The sequence below is a fragment of the Scyliorhinus torazame genome, chromosome 14 (genome assembly GCF_047496885.1).
Source record: "Scyliorhinus torazame isolate Kashiwa2021f chromosome 14, sScyTor2.1, whole genome shotgun sequence".
Taxonomy (NCBI): domain Eukaryota; kingdom Metazoa; phylum Chordata; class Chondrichthyes; order Carcharhiniformes; family Scyliorhinidae; genus Scyliorhinus; species Scyliorhinus torazame.
Genome location: NC_092720.1, coordinates 126,523,683 through 126,550,378, shown reverse-complemented (window position 1 = coordinate 126,550,378; position 26,696 = coordinate 126,523,683). Strand labels below are relative to the sequence as shown.

Here is a 26,696-nt window from a genome sequence, read left to right as displayed (position 1 = left end):
GTGCCACCCGGCAATGTCATTTCCGCGCCAGCTGGCGGGGCACCAAAGGCCTTTTCCGCCAGTTGGCGGGGTGGAAATCAGTCCGGCCCGGGCCTAGCCCCTCAAGGTTAGGGCTGGGCCCCCCAAGATGCGGAGGATCCGCACCTTTGGGGCGGCGCGATGCCCGACTGATTTGCGCCGTTTTTGGCGCCGGTCGGCGGACATCGCACCGATACCGGAGAATTTCGCCCCAGAACTCCTATATTGATGCCGAGAAGACTAATTTATCACTGCGTGCCTTCTTCCATCTTCTGGAAAGACAAATCACTGCAACAATTTCAGCCTGCTAACCTCAAGAATACAGCATTGGACCTTTGATTCAGGACTCGCATGAAACAATTTTTATTGTGTGTGTTTTTTCTTATTTTACTTCATCAAAAGTTTGCTGTGCGTTTAATAGGACGATCGATCACTCCAAACTGAAGGGTTGGGGAAAATATAACAGCACTTTTAAAAGGGGTGAAATCAAAAACACCTTTCTGTTTATAACGGTGAGGGAGAAATCAGGGCTGTTTAAATTAATCCCCCTCCTGTCCATAACAAATGCTTAGACTCAGTGGCAACTTACACTTAAAAGTACCATGTATGTTAAAAGTACAATGTAACACAGACAGAGTTCCGTGATTGGGATGTGCTGAGTAGTCGCACATTATGTGGCTCTCCTCCTATAAACCCGAAAATTGGCTCCTTACCCAAATCAGCCCGCTAAAACAGGGAAAAAGTATCCCCTCCACCCTAGCTAACAATAATACAATAGAGGATGCCGAATAACAGGAACTCCAGAGGCCATAAGGAAGCAAGAAACGGAAGAAACAAGTGACTGAGATGACAGGCGCACGAGGAGACAACGCGCTGGCCACAGCAGAGCGAGAAGGACCTGCAAACCGCACACGGGGTTACCCCTCACCAGTGGAAGGTCCTCTCCAGTGGACTAAGGGAACATAGCGAAGAGATGAAGACAGATATCCAAGCTGCGGTCAGGGTGGTGGTCGAGGAGGCCCTGGCAACCATGCAGGTGGCCCTGGACAAGGCAGAGGAGCGACATGGGGAACACCATCAAGGAACTAGAAAAAGCCTCAACAGACCAGAGCAACCGGATCACCGCCCTGGAGACGGGAGTAGCGAGGCTGGTCAGAAAGTGAAACTAAAGGACCAGGAAACCGGTCACAGTGGTGAGCCTGCTGGAAGGGATCGAAGGCAGAGACCCCACGGACTATGTGGCTCAGTTGCTGATAAAACTGGTGGGAAGGGACAGCTTCCCCAATCCACCAGAAATAGATCCCACCGGTCGCTCTGTCCAAAACCCAAGGGTGGGGAGCAACCGAGGGTGATAATTGCCAAAATGCACCGGTACCAGAACCGGGAAAGAATTCTGCGCTGGGCCAGGCAAACAAGGACCTGCAACTGTGAAGAGCACCAGATCAGGTTTTATCAAGGCATTGGCGCACACCTGGCTAAGCACCAGGTGGAGCTGAACAGGGCAAAGGCGGCCCTGTACAAAAGAAATTTGGGAAGCTGTACCCGGCTAAACTCTAGGGCTTCTTCATTCACAGACGTAGGCAAATCTGTCCTGGAAAACAAGCAGAGAACAGCAGCAGAGACAGTGGGAAGAAGGAGCACAGGAGAGGAGGATGGCAGGAGGGGAAAAAAGATAACGAGGTAACAGTAGACACATAGCCGACCCGAGTGGGAAACCACGCTAGCGGGAAAGCTAGCAGCACGAGGTACAAGCCTCATCAGGGACTCCATACTGGAGGTAGACCAGCAATAGCCCGAGGCCCTGACCGCAGTGCCCTTGGTGGAAGGGAAGAAGCTACAAATGGATTTTGCAGCAACTCCAGCACGCACAGGGGACCTGTACAAGCAGAGAGACAATGCTAGCCGCCTGCTGCCTCACCAGAAAGCAAGCAGCCATGAGGGAAATAGCCCAGATTAGAGACAGCAGAGGTAAACTGGTAGCGGAGTCAGAAAAGGTTGAGGCCTTTTACCGGGGGTTGTACACCTGAGCCCCCCACCCCCCCGAAGGGAACTTGGGGATGAACTGGACATACCAGTTGTGGGGGTGGATAGGACACAGGGGCTAGAAGCACCACTAGATCTGGGAGACGTCATGGAAGACATCGACTGCAGGTGGGGAAGGCGCCGGAACCAGATGGATTCCCGGCGGACATCTACAGAAGGATTTGCAACGGACTGGCCTTGTACTTGCAGGAGATGTTCACGGACTCGCTGGCGAGGGGCACCTGCCACCTACTCTAGCACAAGCCTCAATCTCAACTGATAACCAAAAAGGACAAAGATCCTACAGGCCCATTTCGCTGCTCAACGTAGACATGAAAATACTGACCAAAATCCTAGCCAAACGATATCAAAAATTGCCTACCAGAGGTGGTGGCAGAAGACCAGACATGCTTTGTCAAGGGTAGACAGCGAACACTGAACGTCAGGCACTTGCTGAATGTGATAATGGCCCCACCCAGGGAGAGGACAACGGAGGTGATCATCTCCCTGGACGCAGAAAAGGCCTTCGACAGAGTTAAATAGAAGTACCTCAGAGGTACTGGAGCGGTTCGGTCTTGAAACCTGGGTGAATCTTGTACAGCATTCCCATGCTGATTCTACGGACAATCACCACCAGCACTAAGTACTTCCAGCTGCACAGAGGCACAAGACAGGGATGCCTGCTGCCCCCACAACCACTAGCGATCGTGCTCAGAGCGGCAAAGAGTTGGAAGGGGATCCGGAGAGGATAGAGAGTACAGAGTCTCGCTCGAAAACAGATGCCCTGCTCCTCTACGTCGCAGATCCACAAGGCAGGATGAGGGAATCGTTTTTTTAAAAAAATATATTTATTAAAGTTTTTTAACACAATTTTTCTCCCTTACAAACAATAACACCCCCCCCCCCCCCCCCCCGTAACAAAGAAAAACGAGAAATCGCGCAGAGCAAGATATATACATGGCAAAATGATATATTTACACAGCTTTGTACACTGGCCCTCACCGTACGTGCCAGTTTCCCCAACCCTTCATGTTATCTCTTGCTCATCCACCCTCCCAGGCAGTCCCACCCCCGGCCAAGGTTGCTGCTGCTGCTGACCGACCTTCCTCTAACGCTCCGCGAGATAGTCTAGGAACGGTTGCCACCGCCTGTAAAACCCCTGCGCAGACCCTCTCAAGACGAACTTAATCCTCTCCAACTTTATGAACCCAGCCATATCATTTATCCAGGCCTCCAGGCTGGGGGGCTTCGCCTCCTTCCACATTAGCAAGACCCTTCGCCGGGCTACTAGGGACGCAAAGGCCAGAATGCCGGCCTCTTTCGCCTCCTGCACTCCCGGTTCGTCCACTACTCCAAATATTGCTAGCCCCCATCTTGGCTTGACCCGGACTTTCACCACCTGAGATATTGCTCCCGCCACTCCTCTCCAGAACCCATCCAGTGCCGGGCATGACCAGAACATATGGACATGGTTCGCCGGGCTCCCTGAGCACCTTCCACATCTGTCCTCTACCCCAAAGAACATACACAACCTCGCCCCCGTCAAGTGTGCTCTGTGGACCACCTTAAATTGTATCAGGCTGAGCTGGCACACGAGGAGGAGGAATTAACCCTACCTAGGGCATCAGCCCACAGACCTTCCTTGATCTCCTCCCGCAGCTCCTCCTCCCATTTACCCTTCAACTCTTCTACCAGCGCTTCCCCCTCTTCTTTCAACTCCTGGTGTATTTCCGACACCTTGCCCTCCCCGACCCATACACCCGAGATCACCCTATCTTGAACTTCTTGTGCCGGGAGCAACGGGAATTCCCTCACCTGTCGCCTCACAAAAGCCCTCACCTGCATATATCTAAAGGCATTTCCCGGGGGTAACTCGAACTTCTCCTCCAGTGCCCCTAGGCTCGCAAACATCCCGTCGATGAACAGGTCCCCCATTCTTCCAATCCCCGCCCGATGCCAGCTCTGGAACCATCTTCCCCGGGACAAACCGGTGGTTACCCCTGATCGGAGACCACACCGATGCTCCCATTGCACCCCGGTGCCGTCTCCACTGGCCCCAAATCCTTAGCGTTGCGGCCATCACCGGGCTCGTGGTATACTTTGTCGGCGAGAGCGGCAGCGGTGCCGTCACCAACGCCCCCAGGCTCATTCCTCTACAGGACGCCATCTCCATCCTCTTCCATGCCGCCCCCTCGCCCTCCATAACCCACTTGCGGATCATCGCCACATTTGCTGCACAGTAGTAGCTCCCCAGGTTTGGCAGCGCCAACCCTCCTCGGTCCCTACTGCGTTCCAGGAACCCTCTCCTTACTCTCGGGGTCCCACGATGGGAAGGCACTGAAACACAAACAGAAACCTCGGAAGGACCACCATTTTGACCGACTGCACTCTACCCGCCAGCGAGAGCGGTAACATGTCCCATCTTTTGAAATCCTCATCCATTTGCTCCACCAACCTCGTCCGATTCAGTTTATGTAGGACCCCCCAACTCCTGGCTATCTGGATCCCCACGTACTGAAATCTCCCCTCCGCCCCCCTCAGCGGTAGGTCCCCTATCCCGCTTTCTTGGTCCCCCGCCTGTAATACAAAGAGCTCACTCTTCCCTACATTGAGCTTATAGCCCGAAAACTCCCCAAACTCCCTTAGAGTCTGCATGACCTCCACCATCCCCTCCATTGGATCCGCCACGTACAGCAACAGGTCATTCGCATATAGCGACACCCGATGCTCTTCTCCCCCTCGGACCTCCCCCTTCCATTTATTAGACTCCCTCAATGACATGGCCAATGGTTCGATCGCCAATGCGAACAACAGGGGGGACAGGGGGCACCCCTGCCTCGTCCCTCGGTACAGTCGAAATTACTCCGACCTCCGCCGGTTCGTCACTACACTTGCCATCGGGGCTCTGTAAAGGAGCTTAACACAATTGATAAACCCTACCCCGAACCCAAACCTGCGCAGCACCTCCCAGAGGTACTCCCACTCTACTCGGTCAAAGGCCTTCTCCGCGTCCATAGCTGCCACTATCTCCGCCTCTCCCTCCTCCGATGGCATCATTATCACGTTTAAGAGCCGCCGCACATTGGTGTTCAGTTGCCTGCCCTTTACAAATCCCATCTGGTCCTCGTGGATTACCCCCAGGACACAGTCCTCGATCCTCGTGGCCAGCACTTTTGCCAGCAACTTTGCATCCACATTGAGGAGTGAGATCGGCCTGTACGATCCACATTGCAGTGGGTCCTTGTCCCGCTTTCGGATCAAAGAAATTGTCGCTTCCGACATTGTCGGGGGCAGGGTCCCCACCTCTCTTGCCTCATTAAAGGTCCTCACCAGTAGCGGGGCCAACAGGTCTGCGTATTTCCTGTAGAATTCCACCAGGAATCCGTCCGGTCCCGGGGCCTTCCCCGCCTGCATGCTCCCCAAACCCTTGCTCAGCTCCTCCAACCCAATTGGTGCCCCCAAACCAGCCACCTCTTGCTCCTCCACCCTCAGGAATCTCAGCTGATCTAGGAATCGTCTCATCCCCTCTTCCCCCGCTGGGGGCTGGGATCTGTACAGCTCTTCATAAAAGGCCTTGAATACCTCGTTTATTTTCGTCGCACTCCGAACCGTGGCTCCCCTTCCATCTTTGACTCCCCCTATTTCCCTCGCTGCCATCCTCTTACGGAGCTGGTGTGCCAGCATCCGACTAGCCTTTTCCCCATACTCGTAGGTCGCCCCCTGCGCTTTCCTCCACTGTGCCTCCGCCTTCCCTGTGGTCAACAGGTCAAACTCCGTCTGGAGCCGTCGACTTTCCCCAAGTAATCTTTCCTCTGGGGCCTCTGCGTATCTCCTGTCCACTCTCAAAATCTCCACTAACCTCTCCCTTTCCATACCCTCCGTCTTCTCCCTATGAGCCCTAATGGAAATTAGCTCTCCCCTGATCACCGCCTTCAACGCCTCCCATACCACCCCCACCCGCACCTCCCCGTTGTCGTTGGCCTCCAAGTACCTTTCGATACACCCCCTCACCTTCCCACACACCACCTCGTCTGCCAGCAGTCCCACATCCAGCCGCCACAACGGGCGTTGGTCCCTCTCCTCTCCCAGCTCCAGTTCCACCCAGTGTGGGGCATGGTCCGAAATGGCTATAGCCGAATACTCCGTCCCCTCCACCCTCGGGATGAGCGCCCTACCCAGAACAAAGAAATCTATCCGGGAGTAGGCTTTGTGTACATGGGAGAAGAAAGAAAATTCCCTGGCCTGCGGCCTTGCAAACCGACACGTGCCCACTCCCCCCATCTGATCCATAAACCCCCCCAAGTACCTTGGCCGCCGCCGGCCTCTTTCCAGTCCTTGATTTGGAGCGGTCTAGTGTTGGATCCAACACTGTATTGAAGTCCCCTCCCATTATCAGGCCTCCTATCTCCAGGTCCGGAATGCGCCCCAACATGCGCTCCATGAATCCTGCATCATCCCAGTTCGGGGCGTATACGTTTACCAACACCACCCACATCCCTTGCAGCCTACCGCTCACCATTACATAATCGCCCTCCATTGTCCGCTACAATAGTCTTGGCCTCAAATGACACCCGCTTTCCCACCAATATTGCCACCCCTCTATTCTTCGTGTCCAGTCGTGTGGAATACCTGTCCTACCCATCCCTTTCTTAGCCTGACCTGGTCCACCACCTTCAGGTGTGTCTCTTGGAGCATGGCCACGTCCACCTTCAATCCCTTTAAGTGTGCGAACACTCGAGCCCTCTTCACCGGCCCATCACATTCCACGTTATCAGCCGGATTGGAGGAGCTCTCGGCTCTCATCCCCCCGCCCCCCCCCCCCCCCCCCCCCCGCACACCCCGCTGACTAGCCATCTCCTTTTCTGGGCCAGTCCCGTGTCCACGCCTCCCTCACCCTCCAGTCACCCAGAGGGGGGATCCCCATCCCGACCACGTCTTCTGTGTCCCATTCCCTTTCGGCCAGTGCAGCAGCAACCCTTCTCCCCCCCCCCCCCCCCCCCTCTCTCCCTTTAGACCCCTGTCTAGCTTTTTTGCTCCCCCCATGTCACTCCCGTAAGTCAGCTGACGCCTGCTGACCCCGGCTTCCCCCGCTGTCCCATTGACCTCCCCGCATGGGAGTCTCCCAATCCATATGCATTCCTTCGTTCCCCTTCCCGCCTTTCTTCCCGCGCGCAGGAAAACACCCCGCGCTTTCCAAAGCCCGCTCCCACCCCCTCTGGCGCAGCTCCTGTCGCGGCCTTGTCTCTCTCCCCCAGCCCATGTAACATTTCCTGCGCGTGATTGACCCCCTATGTACAACAACCATCACACAAACCTCAAACATCCCTCCTACCCTCACAAACCCTCAGTTAAGAGTCCAACTTTTCAGCTTGTACAAAGGTCCACCCCTCTTCAGGCGTTTCGAAGTAATAGTGTTGGTCCTTGTATGTATCCCACAGTCGCGCTGGCTGCAGCATTCCGAATTTCACTTCTTTCCGGTACAACGCCGCTTTGGCCCGGTTGAAAACCGCTCTCCGCTTTGCAACCTCCGTGCTCCAGTCCGGGTATATTCGGATCTCTGCATTGTCCCACTTACTGCTCCGCTCCTTCTTGGCCCATCTCAGAACCCACTCTCTGTCCGTGAACCGGTGGAACCTCACCACCATCGCCCTTGGCGGCTCATTTGCCTGGGGCTTCTTCGCCAGCACCCGATGTGCCCCGTCCAACTCCAGCGGCCTTCGTGCCCATCATCGCCTCGAGCATCGTGCTCGCGTATGCCCTGGCATCAGCCCCCTCCACTCCCTCAGGGAGACCCAGGATTCGCAGATTGTTTCTCCTCGACCTGTTCTCCAGGTCTTCGAGTCTTCCCGCCCACTTCTTGTGTAGGGCCTCGTTCTGCTCCACTCTCACCGCCAGGCCCACAAGCTCGTCCTCGTTCTGACTGACTCTTTTCTGTACCTCTTGGATCTTAGCTTCGTGGACCTTCTGGGTGATCCCGAGTCCTTCAATTGCCGAAAGCATAGGCGCCAACATCTCCTTGCGCATCTCCTCGCGCTGCTCCTCGAAGCAGCGCTTGATGAACTCCTGCAGCTCCCCTTTGTCCCTGGCTGCCGCCATTTTGTTTTCTTTCCCTCGCTTCTCCCGTTGCTCCAGTGCCGCTCCTTTGGCCGTTACACTTCTGGTCCGTTTAAAAAGTCTATGGAAACTCCTGAAAAAGGTCTGAGAGTCAGTTCCAGACGGGAGCTGCCGAATGCGCGACCTACTCCTCCATGGCCGCCACCGGAAGCCTCGTTCCTGCTTCTTCAATGGCCCTGGTAGATCCTTTCACAGTTGTTCCCTCTGCTGCTAGAATTCACCTTTGATAGAGTCAAGTCAGGTTGCAGCTTTAAGCTTGCCCTTCCCCCGCCTGCATGCTGGAAGAGGCTTTTGTCTAAATCTGCAGCCAAAGCCAAATCTTTTACTGTTTCTGCCAGGTCTGGTAGCCAAAAGACATAACATTCCTGGGGGACACTGTCAGGGGAATTCTGCAGCCTTCTTCCCACACCGGGAAATGTCAAACAAATGTAGTGGGGGCCCTGTAAAAGAGCCCAAAAGTCCGTTCCAAGCGGGAGCTACCGAATATGCGACCTAGCTCTGCATAGCCGCACCCGGAAGTCCCAGGATGAGGGAATCATGGCGCTAAGAGTTTGGAACCTTCTCAGGCTACAAACCCAACCTGAGCAAAAGTGAGATCTTCCCAGTGAACCCATAAGGGGGAGGGGCAGAACTGGAGGGACTGCTATTTAAACAGGCCAGATGCAAATTCTGCTACATGTTGATCCAAATTGCCCATGACTGGACACGGATCCAGAAGTGGATCCTGACCAGCCTGGTAGGGGAAAGGACCTGCAGAGGTGGGACAAACTCACACTCTCTCTGGCGAGGAGGGTGCAGACGATCAAGATGAAGGTACTGCCCAGGTTTCTCTTTCTGTTCAAATCCATACCAATCTATAACCCCCCCCAGGCCTTTTTCAAGTCAGTAGAAAATTTGAACATGGCGTGTGTTTGTGTGCGGGAAGGGGTGGAAAGACTTTTGACAGTTCGGGACTTCTAGATTGGCAACACTAGAGGAATTGACAGAGAAATTCCAACTGACCGGGGGAAACAATTGAAGGTACAAGCAAATTGCAAATTGGTGCAGTGGTTAGCACTGCTGCCTCACGGTGCAGAGGTCCCAGGTTCGATCCCAGCTCTCGGTCACTGCCCGTGTGGAGTTTGCACATTCTTCCCGTGTTTGCGTAGGTTTCGTCCCCATAACCCAAAGTGGCAGCACGGTAGCACAAGTGGATAGCACTGTGGTTTCCAGCGCCTGGGTCCCAGGTTCGATTCCCCGCTGGGTGTCTGTCTGTGCGGAGTCTGCACGTTCTCCCAGTGTCTGGGTGGGTTTCCTCTGGGTGCTCCGGTTTCCTCCCACAGTCCAAAGTGGTGCAGGTTAGGTGGGTTGGCCATGATAAATTGCACTTAGTGACCAAAAATGTTAGGAGGGGTTACTGGGTTACGGGGATAGGGTGGGAGTGAGGGCTTAAGTGGGTCGGTGCAGACTCGATGGGTCAAATGGACTCCTTCTGCACTATATGTTCTACGTTCTATGTGTAGGCTAGGTGGATTGGCCACACTAAATTGCCCCTTGGAAAAAATGAATTGGGTACTGTTTAAAAAAAAAAGATACATGCAAATTAAAAAACTCTTGCGTAGGGAAACAGACATAGTGATCAACGATCACGTGTAGAGGACCTACTAGACACGGATATCGTAAGGAGGGGAAACTGCAGGGACCTGTATGGGTGACCAATGGTTCGAAATAGGATGGGAACTCTGGAGCGAAGCACTGCATAGGGTCAACGCCACCTTCACTTGTGCGAAGGCAAGCCTAATGCAGCAGAATGTGGTACACAGAGCCCACTTAACCAGAACCCGAATGAGTAGGTTCTGCCCAGGGGTGGAGGGCAAATGTGAAGGCCAAGAGGTCTGGCCAACCACGCCCACATGTTTTGGTCATGCCCCAGACTTGCCGGGTTCTGGATAGCCTTCATTGAGGCGATGTCCAAGGTGGTGAGGATGAGGGTGGCGCCATGCCCAAGAGTGGCAATCTTTGGGGCATCAGAGCAGCCAGATCTCTTTATGTGGAGGAGTGCGAACGCTTATGCCTCCTTAAATCGCTATCTGGAGAATCTTGCTTTGCTGGCGATCAGCAGCACCACACAAAACCTGCAGACTTGCTGTCCGATCTATCGGAATTTCTCCAAATGGAGAAAATTAAATTCACCATCTGGGGGTCAGAAGAGGGCTTTCACAAAACTTGGGAGCCATTCACCAATCTGTTCCAAGACCGGTTTGTAGCCAATAAGCCGGAGGGTGGGGGAATTTACAGAAGAACCACAGTACCACGTTACCCCAACAAACAAAGACATCACGCCAGATAGCCAGAGGTTTGTGTGGGGAGACAGTTTGTGTACGTTCACTTTCATCTGTTTTGTATAAAAAATAAAAACCCTAATAAAAACATTTTCTTCAAAAATACACAAACAAGGAATTTCACAAGAGCATTATCAAACCCCCTCCAAACCCATAGCCCTCTACCACCTAGGACAAGGACAGCAGATACATGCGAACATCACCACCTGCACGTTCCCCTCCAAATTGCACTCCAGCCGGACTTGGTATGACAATCAGCATTCCTTCAAAGTTGCTGGGTCAAAATCTTGTAATTCTCTCCCTGACAGCAGTGTTCCTAACACAAGGACTGGGCAGCTTAAGACAACAGCTCATCACCACCTTCATAAGGGCAATTGAGGAGGAGTGATAACGCTGGGACATCCACATCCGATGAATGAATTTTTAAAATCTGATTCCAAGCCAAGGAAGGAGACTTCCCACAACTTAAACACATTGCGTACAGAAGTCTGTGCATGAATATCTAAAGCTCAGCAGCACTGTTGTCAGATAAAGGGCATTACATTGGGATTAGAATTTGCAGTCGCAAGAAATTCAAACAGATTACTCCTGTAAAACAGCATCAATGTCTTTCCACTGTCTTCTGCTCACCATTCTGCACGCAAGTTCCAACAGCTCCTTTTTGGCATCCTGAACTCCCTGAGGGTCTCCTTCAATCCGGATTAGATTACTCTTCTCATTATCAGGGGGGATTCGCACTAAGACTTTGTACTGATCCTTTATACGGTTTACTTAAAAGGAAAGAACAAAAGTCAGTCAGACATTATATTATACAACATTGGCCCAGGCAATATCAAAATCCCAAGCTTTTGGACTAAATAGTGCTGCAATGAATGACTAAATGGCCCAGGCAATATCAAAATCCCAAGCTTTTGGACTAAAGGTTAGTGCTGCAATGAATGACAAATAAAGACTGATATAGAATGTATAGCTTTGTACAAATTTTTCCTGTTTAATTGGACACAGCTTTTAGCTGTATGAGGGTGAGCAATTGAGATTTGAAATCTGATTCTTGTGTTCAAAATGCAAGTTCTTAAAACCATTGCCACATGTCAGGTTCATACTTATCCAGTGTGCCACATCAAGCCTGTATTTTATTTCCTTTATAGAGATGAACAGGAAGCAATCAGTACACATTACCCACTGTAAGGGCCCTTCCTGTTGATTCCCTTATTTACCATTTCTTCATTTTTGCTGTTATCATTTTATATATCCTTTGTCAAGCAGGGGAAGTGAGGAACTTGAAAGTTATAAAAGAGAACATGGTGCTAGCCAGCAGACAAACTCAGAAATTTTGGCACTGGAGAGATTGGAGAGGCTTAATATTCGACAAATGAATTAGCCAAAAGGCTATATTCTGCCCGGTAACAGGTGGCGATTGGATTCTACCAGAGTGGGATGATTTTCAGAGAACCAGGGACAGGCCAGTGTCCTTTCCTGGACAGTGGAAAGGAGCTGCTCTCTCGTTTTCTCCAGAAAATCAGCATGGCCGCTGTATTTTTGAAACTACAGAGACCTAAATGAATCTGCATTGAAAATCATTACAGGTGGGCGGCACAGTGGTTATCACTGCTGCCTCGGCACCAAGGTCCCAGGTTTGATCCCGGCTCTGGGTCACTGTGTGGAGTTTGCACATTCTCCCCATGTTTGCGTGGGTTTCGCCCCCACAACCCAAAGATGTGCAGTGTAGATGGATTGGCCATGCTAAATTGCCCCTTAATTGGAAAAAATGAATTGGGTACTCTAAACTTAAAAGAAAATCAATGCAGACTATAGGCAGAAAACTTGGAACTGAAAGCCAAGGTGGAAGGAAGGAAGGTGTACTAGAAGACAACCATCAATAACAAAGACCTGTATCATTTTTACGGGGGGTTAAGAACGAGAATTGTTAACTGGTTGCATTTGGTGCATATTTATAGTTATTGTTATTAACAATTAATTGTGTTTAAATTTACAAATCTGGTGACTGCGGTTATTGGGCAGCCAAGGGCCAAAGGCCTTGGCTGTTTTTCTAAGAATTCTTTACTAATTTCAATTGCATTGCAACTCCAGGTCAAGCGGGGCTGGAAATGACCATGCACTAGCCCATTGGGGTCGTAAAACAACTAACATAGCTCATGGCATCAAATCCCACAACGATCCAATTGGGTTGTCTACTTTTACACATTCCTGAACACCATCAGTTACACAACACCAGCTTCTCTGGGTTTCTTTGCCTGACACCCCTTCACAAGCATAGATTAGAGGGATATTAAAGATGAGTTCTAATCTAACACACAGGTAAACACATGGTAAAGTGATGGGCTATTGAAACTATTACTACAGATTAGTGACCGGTCTCCTGGGATTGAGTGGCCATCAATCACTTTCAAGTGCATAAACGATTCTAGCAAGGACCGTCCACCTTTGTATTCACTTACTGTTTGTTCCATTCTTCCCAATAAGGTGACGGTGAAACTTGGGATCAACTGTTAATTCAGTGTAGTCCATGCGATTCACCTGTAATTAAAATATTAACACAAGGCAATTATATCTTAATGCAACTTGTAGACCAAGTAAGCCTGCAGACCATCTACTCTCCTCGACAGCCATTCACAAAATCTACCCTGTGCTTCATCACATCTGTTCCTGTAGCCACTTAAAATGGCCAACTCCCGATTCAAAATGGCGAACGGCAAAGGCTGATGGGAAAGTCAGCCAACAAGACAAAAACGAACAGCTGCAGGTTGGCTGTGTATTTACCTCTGGAAAGGCCAGACACTATCGATACCAGCAACCATCAGCATAGCAAAACAACAGCCATCTGCATACTAATGAGCAATCCCCGGGAACAATAAGCAACATTTAGACACACAAAGCAAAACCAGACTCTTCGGCGCCAGCGGAAGCCTACACAAAAAGGAGGTGAACGACCACCTCAAGACCGCCCATCAATCTGGGAACCGCTCCAGCATTGGAGAAAATCGAACCAAGCGATTGGGACAAAGTCCAATCACTTGGGACCAGGTACAGGGTCCGCCCTGAAAGGCGGGAAGCCCCCCTTGGGGACTATAAGAATTGAGCCCCAAGTTCAAGTCGCTCTCTTCTCCACCGCTTTTCCAGCTCTTCACTCTTCAGCAGCTGGTCAAAGCTGTAAGTCTTACTTCAACGCTCGCTACGAGATAGGCGCTCCTAGCTACCAATCTGTACCAACTTCGAATCCCGCAGGCTCAGAACCCAAACAAAAGGCCATTTGTTTCCCTGACCTGGTGGGCCAGTTCCAAGTTAGGCCTGTTAGTTGTAGAAGTAGCTTAAACGTAGAATTTGTGCATGAGTAGTGATTACTGTGTATAATAAATGTGCTTTGATTTAAATCTTACTAATCGGTGTATTGGATTATTGATCATTACTCGGACTTGAACCACGTGGCGGTATCATAAAGATACCTGGCGACTCAAGAGCAAAGGTAATAAAACAGAGCAATTAAACTAAGGCAAAGTTAGCAACATTTCAAAGCCCACACAGGATTTACCCTTCATTAAAATCCAATTTGTCTAGCCTGAACTTTTCCCAGCCCTGAAAGCACACTTGTTGTATGCAACTCAAAATAAATGCCACCAAAACATAAATGACAGAAAACAAACGAAAACAGAATGCGAGAAATATACTGCAGGTTGACAGCATTAGAAGGGACAAAGTGAGTTTGCTTATCCGCCTTTAACAACAGTGTCCCCCCACAAAAATCTTTAACCTAAAAAAAGTTCACCGATCTTTTTTTCCCCAATCAGATATTGATGGGCCGGCTGTGCATCTGTAACATGTTCAACCTTCCAAGCAGCAACTTCAGAGCAGTCCCCCTGTTCTAGTCAGTGTTTTCACATTTACTACTCCTACTATTCTTGACAGAGAAAATTCCAACTCAAATGTTTTGAAGCACTTCTGTATAGTTCTCTGTTGTAGATGTGTCCCCACTGAGGAGTGAGTTGAATCTGGGAGCTTAAATTAATTTCACTCGATGCCCATTGGTCTTAGAAGGCTGGTGTTCTTCAACCAGGTTAGATATAACGGGTGCGATTCTCCACTCCCACGCCGGTTGGGAGAATCGCCAGGGCCGCCAGAATTTCCCTGGACGCCGGTCCGACGCCCTCCCGCGATTCTCCCAAGCGGCGGGAACAGCCGGGTCGAGTTTCGCGGGCCGCAGGCCGGAGAATCGGCGGAGACACCGAAAATGGCGATTGTCCGGCACCCCCGCTATTCTGAGGTCCGGATGGGCCAAGCGGCCAGGCCAAAACGGCGGGTTCCCCCCTGCGTCGTCCACACCTGGCGCGTGTAGATGACGCGGCCCCGATCCTGGCCCATTGTCAGGGCCTGAATCGGTCGGGGCCGTTTTGCGCCGTCGTGAACCCCGACGGCGTTCACGACGGCGCGGCCACTTCGGCGCGGGAGTGGAGAATCCTGCCCAGAGTTCCCCAGGTGCAGGTACGATATGGAATAACATGCGGTAAAACCTTCCTGCTAACTTTGACTGAGATAATCTGCAACATCTTGCTTCTCTCTCCTGTTCATCTTTCACACTACTCAATACACTACACCCCCTCAAACAAGGTTCATTTTATAAACCGCCTAAATATCAAAATAACAATAATTAAACACAGTAACCAACATGTACTAAACTACTGTGCAAAGATAGAGTAAATTTCACAGTTTCAAGTGCACTGTGATCGTTTCTGTCCAATACTTACCAAATCCTGCACGACATTTTCAATTTGCTCTTGAACTTGTTTCACCTCCTTGGTTGGGCCTTCCAGACATATCTTATCTTCACCATCAGTGAATTCAATGTATACCTGCACCAAGAACAAAAATTATGTACAAAATTATTTGAACAGCGACCCCAATATCCCAGAGAACGTTTTATAAAGTCCATCCCAATGGTGGTGAGATTCCACAGGTACTTGGACAAGGAGCGTATTTTACGGTGGGCCAGGCAGACACAGAGCTATAAATGGGAGAATAGTATCCTGCAGATCTATCAGGATCTGAGTGCGGAGGTGGCCAGGAGAAGAGCGGGGTTCAACCAGATAAAGTCGATCCTTTTCAAGCAAAATATTAAGTTTGGACTGCTGTATCCAGCCCGACTTTGGGTCACGTATGAGGAGCAACATTTTTATTTTGAGTCGCCCGAGCAAGCGATGGACTTCGCTAGAAGGAAAGGGCTGATGGCGGACCGAGGTCTTTGAACTTTGCTGCATGTTAAAAGAAGTTTCTTGTTTTTCGGACGTTATTTGTAATGCCTTCTGTATTGATCTGGGGCTTGTTGCAGAGCTGTGTGAGTTAAAGTTTACATTTGCACTGATGGGGGATGGAGGTGTAAATGTTAGATGTTGGATCTTCTGTTTGATCTTTTCTTTGTTTTTCACGTTTTATTTTCGGGCAATTGTGTTGGGATTGTTTTTCTTTTGTATGTGTGTGTCAGAGCCGGGGAGAGAACAATAGGTGGGAGAACGTCTGGCGCCATGGGCAGGGGTCACCAAGCTAGCTGGGCGGGCTAGCTCAGGGAAGCGCAGTGGGGGGTGAGCAGATGTTATTCTTGTTGAAGGGGTTGGTTTACATAGTGCCATTACTGGGGGGGGGGGGGGGCACACGACTTTTACTGTGGGACAGAAGGGAGGTCAGGGGCGGAGGCTGCCCAGGCTGGAGACTGTTCCAGAAAGGTGATGGCTGATCACCAGGACCGTAAGAGGGCTAAATGGGCCGGTTAAGAGGGCAAGCGTGTTCGCGCGTTTGAGGGGACTGAAGGCAGACGTGGTAATGTTACAGGAGAAGCACCTTAGAGTAACTGATCAAGAGTAGATTAAGGAAGGGATGGATCGGACAGGTTTTTCACTCGGGGCTGGAGTCTTAAGACTCGAGGGGTCGCGATCCTGATTAACAAGAGAGTGTCATTCGAGGCGGGAAGAATAGTTACGGATGTGGGAGGCCGGTACATTATGGCGAGTGGGAGCTGGAGGGGCTGCCGGTGGTATTTGTGAATGTGTACGTGCCAAATTGGGATGATGTGGAGTTTATAAAGAGGATGTTGGGGAAGATCCCGGACCTGGATTCGCGCAAGTTAGTCAAGGGGGGGGGGGACTTTAACACAGTCATCGACCCTGGGCTAGACTGGTCGAGCTCAAGGACAGGCAGGGTACCAGCAATGGCAAAGGAGCTAAAGGGATTTATGGAGCAAATGGGGGGGGGGGGGGGGGGGGGGGGGGGGGGTGGACCCATGGAGATTTGGTGGCTGAGAGTGAAAGAGTTCTCCTTCTACTCACATGTGCACAAAGTGTACTCCCAGATTGACTTTTTTAATTCTGAACAGGGCTCTACTGACGGGGGTAGTGGACACTGGGTATTCGGCGATTACAATCTCAGATCATGCCCCGCACTGGGTTGACCTACAGGTTAGCAAGGAGAGTAGCCAGCGCCCGCACTGGAGGCTGGACGTGTGACTTTTAGCTGATGAGGTGGTGTGTGGGCAGCTGAGGAAATGTATTCAGAACTACCTGGTAGTTAACGACATGGGTGAAGTTTCGGCGGCGGTACTCTGGAAGGCATTGAAGGCGGTGTGGTTAGAGGGGAGCTGATCTCGATACGGGCCCACAGGGAGAAAGCAGACAGAGCAGAGACGGACCGACTGATGAAGGAGATACTGCAGGTCGACAGGAGGTATGCAGAGACCCCAGAGGCAGGGCTCCTAAGGGCGCAACGTAGGCTACAGACAGAGTTTGGCTTGTTCACTACAGGGAAGGCGGTGGAGCAGCTGAGGAAGGCGAGGGGGACGATTTATGAATATGAAGAGAAGGCCAGCAGAATGCTCGCGCAGCAGCTTAGAAAGAGGGAGGCAGCCAGGGAGATAGGGAAAGTAAAGGACGGGGACCGGAATCCGGTCGGAGATTCAGCAGGCGTTAATAAGGCGTACAAGGAGTTTTACAGCAGGTTGTATGAGTCGGAACCCCCAGCTGGGCCGGAGGGGATGAGGCACTTTTTAGGGGGGCTGAAGTTCCCGAAGGTGGACAGGGGGTTGGTAGAAGGGTTGGTGTCCCCGATCGGGTAGGAGGAAATAGTAGAGGGGCTGAAGGCTATGCAGTCGGGTAAAGCCCCAGGGCCGGTCGGGTACCCAGTGGAGTTTTTATAAAACGTTCTCTGGGATATTGGGGTCGCTGTTGATGAGGACATTCAATGAGGCAAGGGAGCGTGAGGTGCTTCCCCCGACGATGTCACAGGCCACTATCTCATTGATCCTGAAGCGGGACAATGATCCGGAGCTAAGCGGGTCCTACAGACCGGTCTCCCTACTAAATGGAGACGCCAAATCTTTGGCTAAGATTTTGGCCTCAAGAATTGAGGACTGCGTCGTGGACGTGATTGGGAGGACCAGATGGGATTTGTTAAGGGGAGGCAGTTGGCGATTAACCTAAGAAGGTTGCTAAATGTGATCATGTTGGCCCCAGAAGGTAGGGACGTGGAGCTAGTGGTCACAATGGACGCAGAGAAGGCATTTGATCGGGTGGAATGGGAATATCTGTGGGAGGTACTGGGGCGGTTTGGATTTGGGCAGGGCTTCATTGACTGGGTCAGGCTGCTATATCAGGCTCCTGTTGCAAGCGTACGGACAAACAGGTTAACATCGGACTATTTCAGGCTGCACCGGGGGACGAGACAGGGATGCCCCCTCTCCCCACTGCTGTTTGCGTTGGCCATAGAGCCGCTGGCAATTGTGCTGACAGCCTCAAGGGGCTGGTCGGGGGGGGGGGGGGGGGGGGGGGGGGGGGGGGGAAGAAAGAGAGAGAGAGAGAGAGAGAGAGAGAGAGAGAGACAGAGATAGAGACAGAGACAGAGACAGAGAGAGAGAGAGAGACAGAGAGAAAGAAAACAGTCTCGCTATATGCAGACAACTTGCTCCTATATGTTTCGGACCCACTAGAAGGGATGGAAGAAATCATGAGGATTCTGGGGGAATTTGGCCAGTTTTCGGGTTATAAACTGAATATGGGGAAATGGTTTGAGATCCAGGCAAAGGGGCAGGAGAGGCAATTGCAGGAGCTGCCGTTTAGGGTGGTAGGGGGAAAGCTTACAGTACCTGGGCATTCAGGTGGCGCGGGAATGGGAACGGCTACACAAGTTAAATTTGGCCCGTTTAGTAGACCAAATGAAGGACGATTTCCGAAGGTGGGATGCGCTCCCATTGTCAATAGCTGGGAGGGTGCAGACAGTGAAAATGACGGTCCTCCCGAGATTCCTGTTTGTGTTTCACTATCTCCCCATCTTTATTCCGTGGTCCTTCTTTAAACGGGTCAATAAGGTGATCTCTGGTTTTGTATGGGCGGGTAAGACCCCGCGAGTAAAAAAGGAGATGCTGGAGCGGAGCCGGGGGGAGGGCGGAGTGGCGCTGCCGAACTTTAGTAATTATTATTGGGCGGCAAATATAGCCATGATTAGGAAGTGGGTGGTGGGGGGAGGGTCGGTGTGGGAGCAAATGGAGGTAGCATCATGTAAGGGCACTTATTTGGGGCATTGGTAACGGCGCCGCTGCCGTTCCCGCCGGCACGGTACTCCACCAGCCCCGTGGTGGTGGCGGCCCCGAGAGTCTGGGGGCAATGGAGGAGACATGTGGGAGCATCGGTCTGGTCTCCAATCTGCAATAATCACCGGTTTGCCCCGGGAAGGCTGGATGGAGGGTTCCGGGGATGGCAGAGAGCAGGGATTGAGAGGATGGGAGATATGTTTATAGAGGGGAGCTTTTCTAGCCTGAGGGAGCTGGAGGAGAAATTTGGATTGACGAGAGGAAATTAGTTTAGGTACCTGCAGGTGCGGGATTTCCTACGCAGGCAGGTCTCAACCTTCCTGCTCCTACCGCCAAGGGGGATACAGGACGTGGTAGTTTCCAGAATGTGGATGGGAGAAGGGAGGGTTTCCGACATTTACAAGGAACTCATGGGGTCCGAGGAGACGCAGACTGAGGAGCAACGCGTCCACATCTTGTGCCAGGCTCAGCCTGATACAGTTCAAGATCGTTCACCAGGCTCACATTTCAGTGGCTCGGTTGAGCAGGTTCTTTGGGGTAGAAGATAGGTGCGCAAGGTATGCGGGAGGGCCAGCGAACCATGTCCATATGTTCTGGGCATGCCAGAAGCTTAGGGGATTCTGGCAGGGGTTTGCGGATGTCATGTCCAAGGTGTTGAAAACAAGGAGGGGGCGATTTTCGGAGTGTCAGAAGACCCAGGAATCCAGGAGGAGAAAGGCAGACGTTCTAGCCTTTGCTTCCCTGGTAGCCCGGAGACGGATACTATTAGCTTGGAGAGACTCAAAGCTCCCGAAGTCGGAGACCTGGCTAACTGACATGGCTAGCTTTCTCTGTCGGGACAAAATCAAGTTTGCCTTGAGAGGAGGGTTGGGGGGGCGGGGGGGTTTAGTTTAGTTTAGAGTAGGGGGTTAGTAAAGGTCGGACCTGTAAGGGAGGAGGACGGCTTTTGCACTATGTTTATACTTTCATGTACATTGTTTATTCTGTTGTTGTTATAAAACCATAAATACCTCAATAAAATGTTTATAGAAAAAAAAGGTACCACCTGCCACACTCGGGAGACCGGAGCACAGCAATAACCTTCTCTGCACTGGAACACAGCCTGGGGGAGAGAATAATACCCTCAACACTAGAGCAGAGGAGGGATGAGAGCATGACAATAACTGTCCTCACCCTCAGTGGACTGCACGAAAAAGGACAGGGACAGGACAATGAGTGGTGGAGAGGGAGCAGCTACGGCAGTTTAAACCTCCCAGACACAGTAAAGTTGAAATAAGTAGAATACGCCCAGATTCATGTAAAATCTACAAAATAATGGAACATCAGTGTTCCTTGTACCTTTGGCATTTGCTGTGTTATGCGACTCAGATTCTGCCCTTTCTTCCCAATGATGAAGCGATGGAGCCAGGCTGGAGCGTTGACACTTGCTACTGTAAAACTATTTGCCTTGAAAACAGGAGGGAGGAAGAAATAAAAATACTGGTTATTTCTCTGTAAGAATGTACAGTTGCAGATAGTTAGTCATTCTGCCATTTTCTGTTATCTCACTGGGTGTGTATGGTTATACAAACAAAACACAGGATATCTATACAATATGAAATAAAGCACAAATGAAACTCGATCAACAGTTTAACAAAAAATCTCGGAGGTGCTGAAAAGGTGGCGGGGGGGGGGGGGTGGCAGGGAAATCAATAATGAAGAGGAAACAGGTTACATGGGAGTGTAAACCTTCATCAAGACTGTTGCATTTTGTCTGAAATATGAACCCATCTCACTCTTCTCTTCAAGTCTAGAGGAGTATCGCACATAGAAGACCATTGCACATCTAAAACATGGCGCATTTGAGTACACTAAGATATGATGAAGGTTTCTTAACTGGGGAAGGAAATAAATTGGGTTGGGTGGATGGATGTGTTATCTGAGTGGAACAGAGAGGGGAGGGCCTTAGAAGGCACCAGTATAAGATAAAATGGTTGGGTGTTGAACAGAACAAACTCTGTAACAGAGGAACATTGTCCTCAAATATAGATTACCTTTATATATGATTAGTGTGGATCCACTATAGATCATTGCAAGGGAGCAGAGTTAGAAGTGGTAAATGGGTCAGTATTGATCGTCAGTTACTAGACTCTGCTGGATCTTCCATGAGCACCTTTGGGAGTGGGAGAGGAATTTCCTGCTGCATTCTGCCCCTCCTGGGGAATGACGTGATGTGTGTGTATGTATATAAATGTTGTCTTCTTGATGTTGGCATGTAGGCTGCTTCATGTCAGGGTGGATAAGTTATCCCTGGCCTTTTTCTCTATTTGTTTCAGATACTGATCCACTTGCTATACATTTTTCAGTTTTTATTTCTGATCTATTGAAGGAGTTAATAACCTTAGTAGAATAGGAATATGTAGAGCTACTGTAGAAAGTTAAGCTGCAACAGACACCAAAATCCAAAGTCTGTTGGGTAACCGATATTATGTGAACAAACACAGGCAACAAAAGCGAAGGATGAATTAAGTCTGTAAATAAGAGCAACAGCCTTACAGGGGAAATAGTCGTGGACAGAAGCAGAGTCTGTTACAGAAGGAATGGAAGTACCTAAAGTTATCTCAATTTAAGAAAATATACACAATGTCCCTGGCCAAATCTCCATCTCCCAAGCCACCCACAGCATTGGAGACAAAAAAGGAATCAAATTTCTTTGCTTTTGTGAACAATCTTGTTGTATCCCCAAATCACACCATTTCACAAGACCAACTCCCTTGAGAAGAAAAGGGCAGCTGAGCATTGGGATGCAAGTGCTGTTTTGGGATTTCAAACTATGGAGGGGGTTGCTGTGTTCAGTGTTCAAAATGTTATTAAATGAGCTCAACTTAGTTCTTAAGAGGAGTTATTCAAAATGCAGAGAGCATCAGTTATTAAAATTATGGATGCTGGGGTAGAGAGGCAGTGACTAAAAGCTCATTCTGAAAGCATTTAAAAATAAATACATATATATGTTGTTTTTTTAAAGTGTGCTGGGCAGTCAGACAGCTTCAAGAATGGTACACAAGAAAATTGCTGGGGAAAGAAAAAAAAAAATCAGCTTCAAGTTAAACAAGACTACCCTATTAAGTGGGGAAGTGTAGTGTTCATTATTTTTATATTGTTTAGGACAATAAATTGTAATGATGGAAATAAGTAGATATGCTCAATGCTATTCTACATGTTCATCTTCAACATTTGTATCTAGTCTCAGTTTGCCAAGTATTCACTTGCTCAACCTCGAAAGAGACCGCAGGGAAATGAAAGACAACCATCCAATCCAGATTGTTTTAAAAAGACGGTGTTATTGTTACATCCCCAGGGGTTATGCCATCATACAAGTAGGTACAGGGCAATGAGAGGCAACTTTCATAAGAACAAGTCAGACTGCTTACAGGATGGCATTGGTCCTGTGAAGTTAACTATGGCAGGCAAAATGTATTACACATCTACAACTACAATTATCAGGTAACAGCATGCTTCACCCACTTTAGCATAGACTTCAGTCAGAGCCTGGCCCAGTTTGTCAGGTTCACCGCGAAGGATGACTGTTTCAGAGTTGCTGTCAGAGGGTGGGATTTCGACTGAGACTCCAGTCCGTTCCAAAATCTCCTGCAGAGAGTTGCCTTTGGGTCCAATAACATATTTGTGTTGAGATTTTTTCACCTCCACTGCGATTGTTGTGGTTTTCTTTTTCTAAAACGCACAAAATTAAAACTAGTAATTCATTTAAAGCTTGTCCTACAACACCACCCAGCAGTACCATGTCACAACAGACTAGGACGATCTAGGTGCCATCAGCAGATTGTGGCAAGTTACCCAATTTCAACTGAGCTGGCATTGGAATCCCACAGGTAAACAAGAAAAAGGAATATTAACAAATTTTCCTTCATGATCACCATTCAGTACCCTTTTGGGAATTGACCATGCTCAGGCACTAGTCCGTGTAAATCATGGAATCAGGTATCTGCATCCCATTGCTGTGCATTGGTGGTGCTAATGCTTTGCAGCAAGTTATTTTCTACACCAATTACTCACATCCTTTATGGTATATACATCAGAAGCAAATGCCAACTAAGCTCCTAAGCCCGAAACAAACATATTTCACGTGACAATGAACCCAGTCTCAAGCAGAGACTGGCTTTTTGTTAGCCAGAGGCATTCCGTGAAAGATTCACCCAAACTGATTGCATCCCTTACCTTATCCTCATAGATCCTCTTGATGCGGGAGACAGCCTGTGCAACCTGCTCTTTCTCACCGGTGATAACAATCTCATTCTTCATAACACTTGGTGGTGGGATATTGATTCGAGTTCCCGTCTCCTGCATCATCTCCCCAGAGGTCTTGTTGAAGGGTCCAGCAATGAATGGGTGATAGACTTTCTCAATGTTGATCCTCTCGACTGCACGCTTGTCCTGTGTGCAATAAGAGTCTACTTTAATTTCAAACTGAATTTTTGCATTGAAAGCAGGATCGGCAAGCTCAAAGGCACAGCTTTTTACTGTATCTCTTTTCCTGCGTCATTCAATCCTGCAATATTCTGTGTGGTACACAGAACTGGCAGACACTTTCTACCAAATCTACCAAAGACCATACAAGACTTGGCAAAATCAGCAACAGCAGGTTTCTCCCCAAGCTGATAATCAATACTGTATCTGACTTTATGTGGTGGGAACTTAGTCATAAAAGAGTTTGAGGAAATGAGCACTTGGCTCCAAACGTCGAGGTTTTGAGGAAGTGACATTAAAGAGGCTGCCGGAAAGTCTTCAATAAACCCATGCAGCACATGGGACTTCGGCTGAAACACAGGAAACAATGAGGTTGGTACTAGAACAGCATGTTAAGCTGAGGAGATGTACTGAATGGAGTATAATAGATGTACTGAATGGAGTACTTGCCTCTTAATTTTGCAGTAATTTTGTCTACCTATAAATATTAACCTGGGTTTTTTCAATAAGTTGACAACGCTAAAACAGGCATGACTGGGTGAACGGCCCCATTCTTTGCTGTATCATTTTACAATGAAAGTCAACGGATCAATCTGGGGATGTGGGAAGGAGAAAAAATAGCAACAGAAATGTAAAAAAAACCCAGGTTAATATTTATAGGTAGACAAAATTATTGCAAAATTAAGAGGCAAGTGCAGGGTGTCACACATCACGTCAGTAAGATCATGGCCAGATTTCTGTTGAACAGAGTTTGATGTGTTGCAATTAAGAATACAGAGCCATGTTGTCAAATCTGCATAACATGAGTTGGAGGAAATTATACTAAAGTTACAAAGTGCTTTGGTCAGGATGTATCTCTAATTTGCCATTTCAGTACTGGCTAACTCAGTTCCTGGGTCAAAAATCTCCAATCAGTAATGTCCTTTGTGCATACCTGTTCAGCAGAGATCAGCAAGATTTCATGTCGTGCTTTCTCAATGCCTTCTTTCGTACCAGTTATTTTGATTTGGTTGCTGGGATCTTCAGGTCGAGGAATCTGGATCTTAGTCGCCGTTTTCAATTCCAACTCCTGCAGTTTCTCGCCGCTCTTTCCAATCACAAAACGATGATGCTCCTTGGGGATGGCTACTGTTGCTGAAGCCTAGGGCCAAAAGACAGGCAGTCTTTTACCAGGTAAGCACCCAAAACACAAGTAGCCCACTACCAGCCACGGTTAATCAAATGCAAGCAGTTGTGTACGGAGTAACTCAAAACACTGGCAAGCACCAGGTTAACTATTCAGGGCATAACACCCCAATACCAGGCACCCCAATTCAGTCAGCTATACTGGCCATCCCTCAGCAAATAAGCAAGCTATCAACGAAGGCAAGCATCTGAAAATATCACTCAAAACATCCAGCCAGCCCAGGAGGTAGATAGCAGCTGGATTAAATATCAGGGGCGGGATTCTCCACCCCCACGCCGAAGTGGCCGCACCGTCGTGAACGCCGTCGAGGTTCACGACGGCGCAGCATGGCCCCGGTCCCGACCGATTCAGGCCCTGACAATGGGCCAGTATCGGGGCCGCGTCATCTACCCGCGCCAGGCCTTGTCGCCCGCGTAAAAGCGGCACCGAATAGATAACGCGGCCGGCTACGCATAACGGACGTCATCCGCGCACGCGCGGGTTGGCCGGCGCCAGCACGCGCATGCGTGGTTGCCGTCCTGTCCAAATCCGCCCCGCAAGAAGATGGGGGACGGATCTTCAGAGAGGACGGCCCGACGATCGGTGGGCACCGATCGCGGGCCACCCCACATTCAAGGTGAAGCCCAGTGCAGGATCCCCCCTCGCCCCCCCCCCCACAGGCCGCCCCCCCAGCGTTCACGCACCGCCCACGACTGTAGCGACCAGGTGTGGACGGCGCCGGGGGGAACCCGCCGTTTTGGCCTGGCCGCTCGGCCCATCCGGGCCTCAGAATAGCGGGGGTGCCGGACAATCGCCATTTTGGGTGTCTCCGGCGATTCTCCAGCCCGCAAAACTCGACCGGCCCGTTCCCGCCGCTTGGGAGAATCGCGGTAGGGCGTCGGACCGGCGTCCCCGGAAATTTCGGAGGCCCAGGCGATTCTCCCAACCGGCGTGGGAGTGGAGAATGGCGCCCCGGATTCTATGTATTTTAATATAAAAATGTAACATTTGAATGGTTGAGATGACATCCTTGTGAATAAGGGTATCAAAAAAAATGGACATTTGGGGGGGTGGGGTGTCCCTTTTTGAAAGAATCTCCCCATAAATTATGATTTAATGCGTTTGTCAGGGACAGAAAGCATCTGCTCTCTTAGTGCCCATGATCAAAACGTGTGTGGAACAACATGGTTCTTTTTTTAATCTTTGGAGTGTTTATTCCAGATAAATAGTTCAGAAGCAGGCTTTGGAGTTTAAAATAAAGGAAGGTTATTTATTTTCACACTAACCCTGAATTAACACAATGCCACAGTCTCTTACACACACGGAGATTGCATTCAGATACTGACAGAGCACACTTTTCCAGATTACAATTAATTCAGTTTCAAATTTTACGATTTCTTGACTCTCACTGGTCAGGCTTATAATTTCTTGATGGATTCAGCCAGAGTAAATGGAGGTCTCTTGTAGTCGAGTATCTACGAATTTGGTATTCAGGCCAACTTAAACTGAAAAGGTCGAGTACTTTGACTGCTTGATGACTTACAGCTAGTTTGGATTTTCCCTTTTGTCCAGTCTGAAATATGAGACAGGTAGCCTGGAAACGCCAGTCTTTAGTTATTGGCCCATACTTAAACAATGAAATGTCTGAATTCCACAAATGACTGAGTTACCCTCACCCAGGTCCATAATTAATTAAGTATACATCAGAGGCTGGTTACTGTCCATAGCCCAAATGCCAACTCACTTGATTTCCACAACCATCTTAATAGCATGTGTCTATTTTTTTTTTTTTTTAATTGACTGAAAAAGCTAATACGACATGCCTTTACTGGGTATGATACCTTGAGAAGTTGTTGTTTTCTCCCAGAACACAAGCAGGTCCACTTGTTGTTATCTGTGTGCATTATTCAAATTGAGATAGAGTTCCGTAACTACATTTTAAATTATTCAAAGCTTGAACTGGAGTTCTTGTTGACTAACCTTTTTTTTGCACTTGACAAACTTGTAC

The 26,696-nt window shown here is 49.6% G+C and overlaps 1 protein-coding gene across 1 annotated transcript in view; it reads right to left on the bottom strand.

Annotated features, from left to right (window-relative positions):
* The window catches only part of hdlbpa (high density lipoprotein binding protein a), a 118,155-nt gene that overhangs the window by 69,472 nt on the left and 21,987 nt on the right, over positions 1–26,696 (bottom strand). Inside the window, exons 6-12 of the mRNA XM_072474848.1 lie at positions 24,458–24,664; positions 23,275–23,490; positions 22,564–22,770; positions 20,398–20,505; positions 15,236–15,340; positions 12,935–13,013; positions 11,106–11,245 (exon numbers count right to left, since the gene is read on the bottom strand). Of these exons, the coding sequence (XP_072330949.1) occupies positions 11,106–11,245; positions 12,935–13,013; positions 15,236–15,340; positions 20,398–20,505; positions 22,564–22,770; positions 23,275–23,490; positions 24,458–24,664 (1,062 nt within the window). The remainder of the gene's footprint in view (positions 1–11,105; positions 11,246–12,934; positions 13,014–15,235; positions 15,341–20,397; positions 20,506–22,563; positions 22,771–23,274; positions 23,491–24,457; positions 24,665–26,696) is intronic.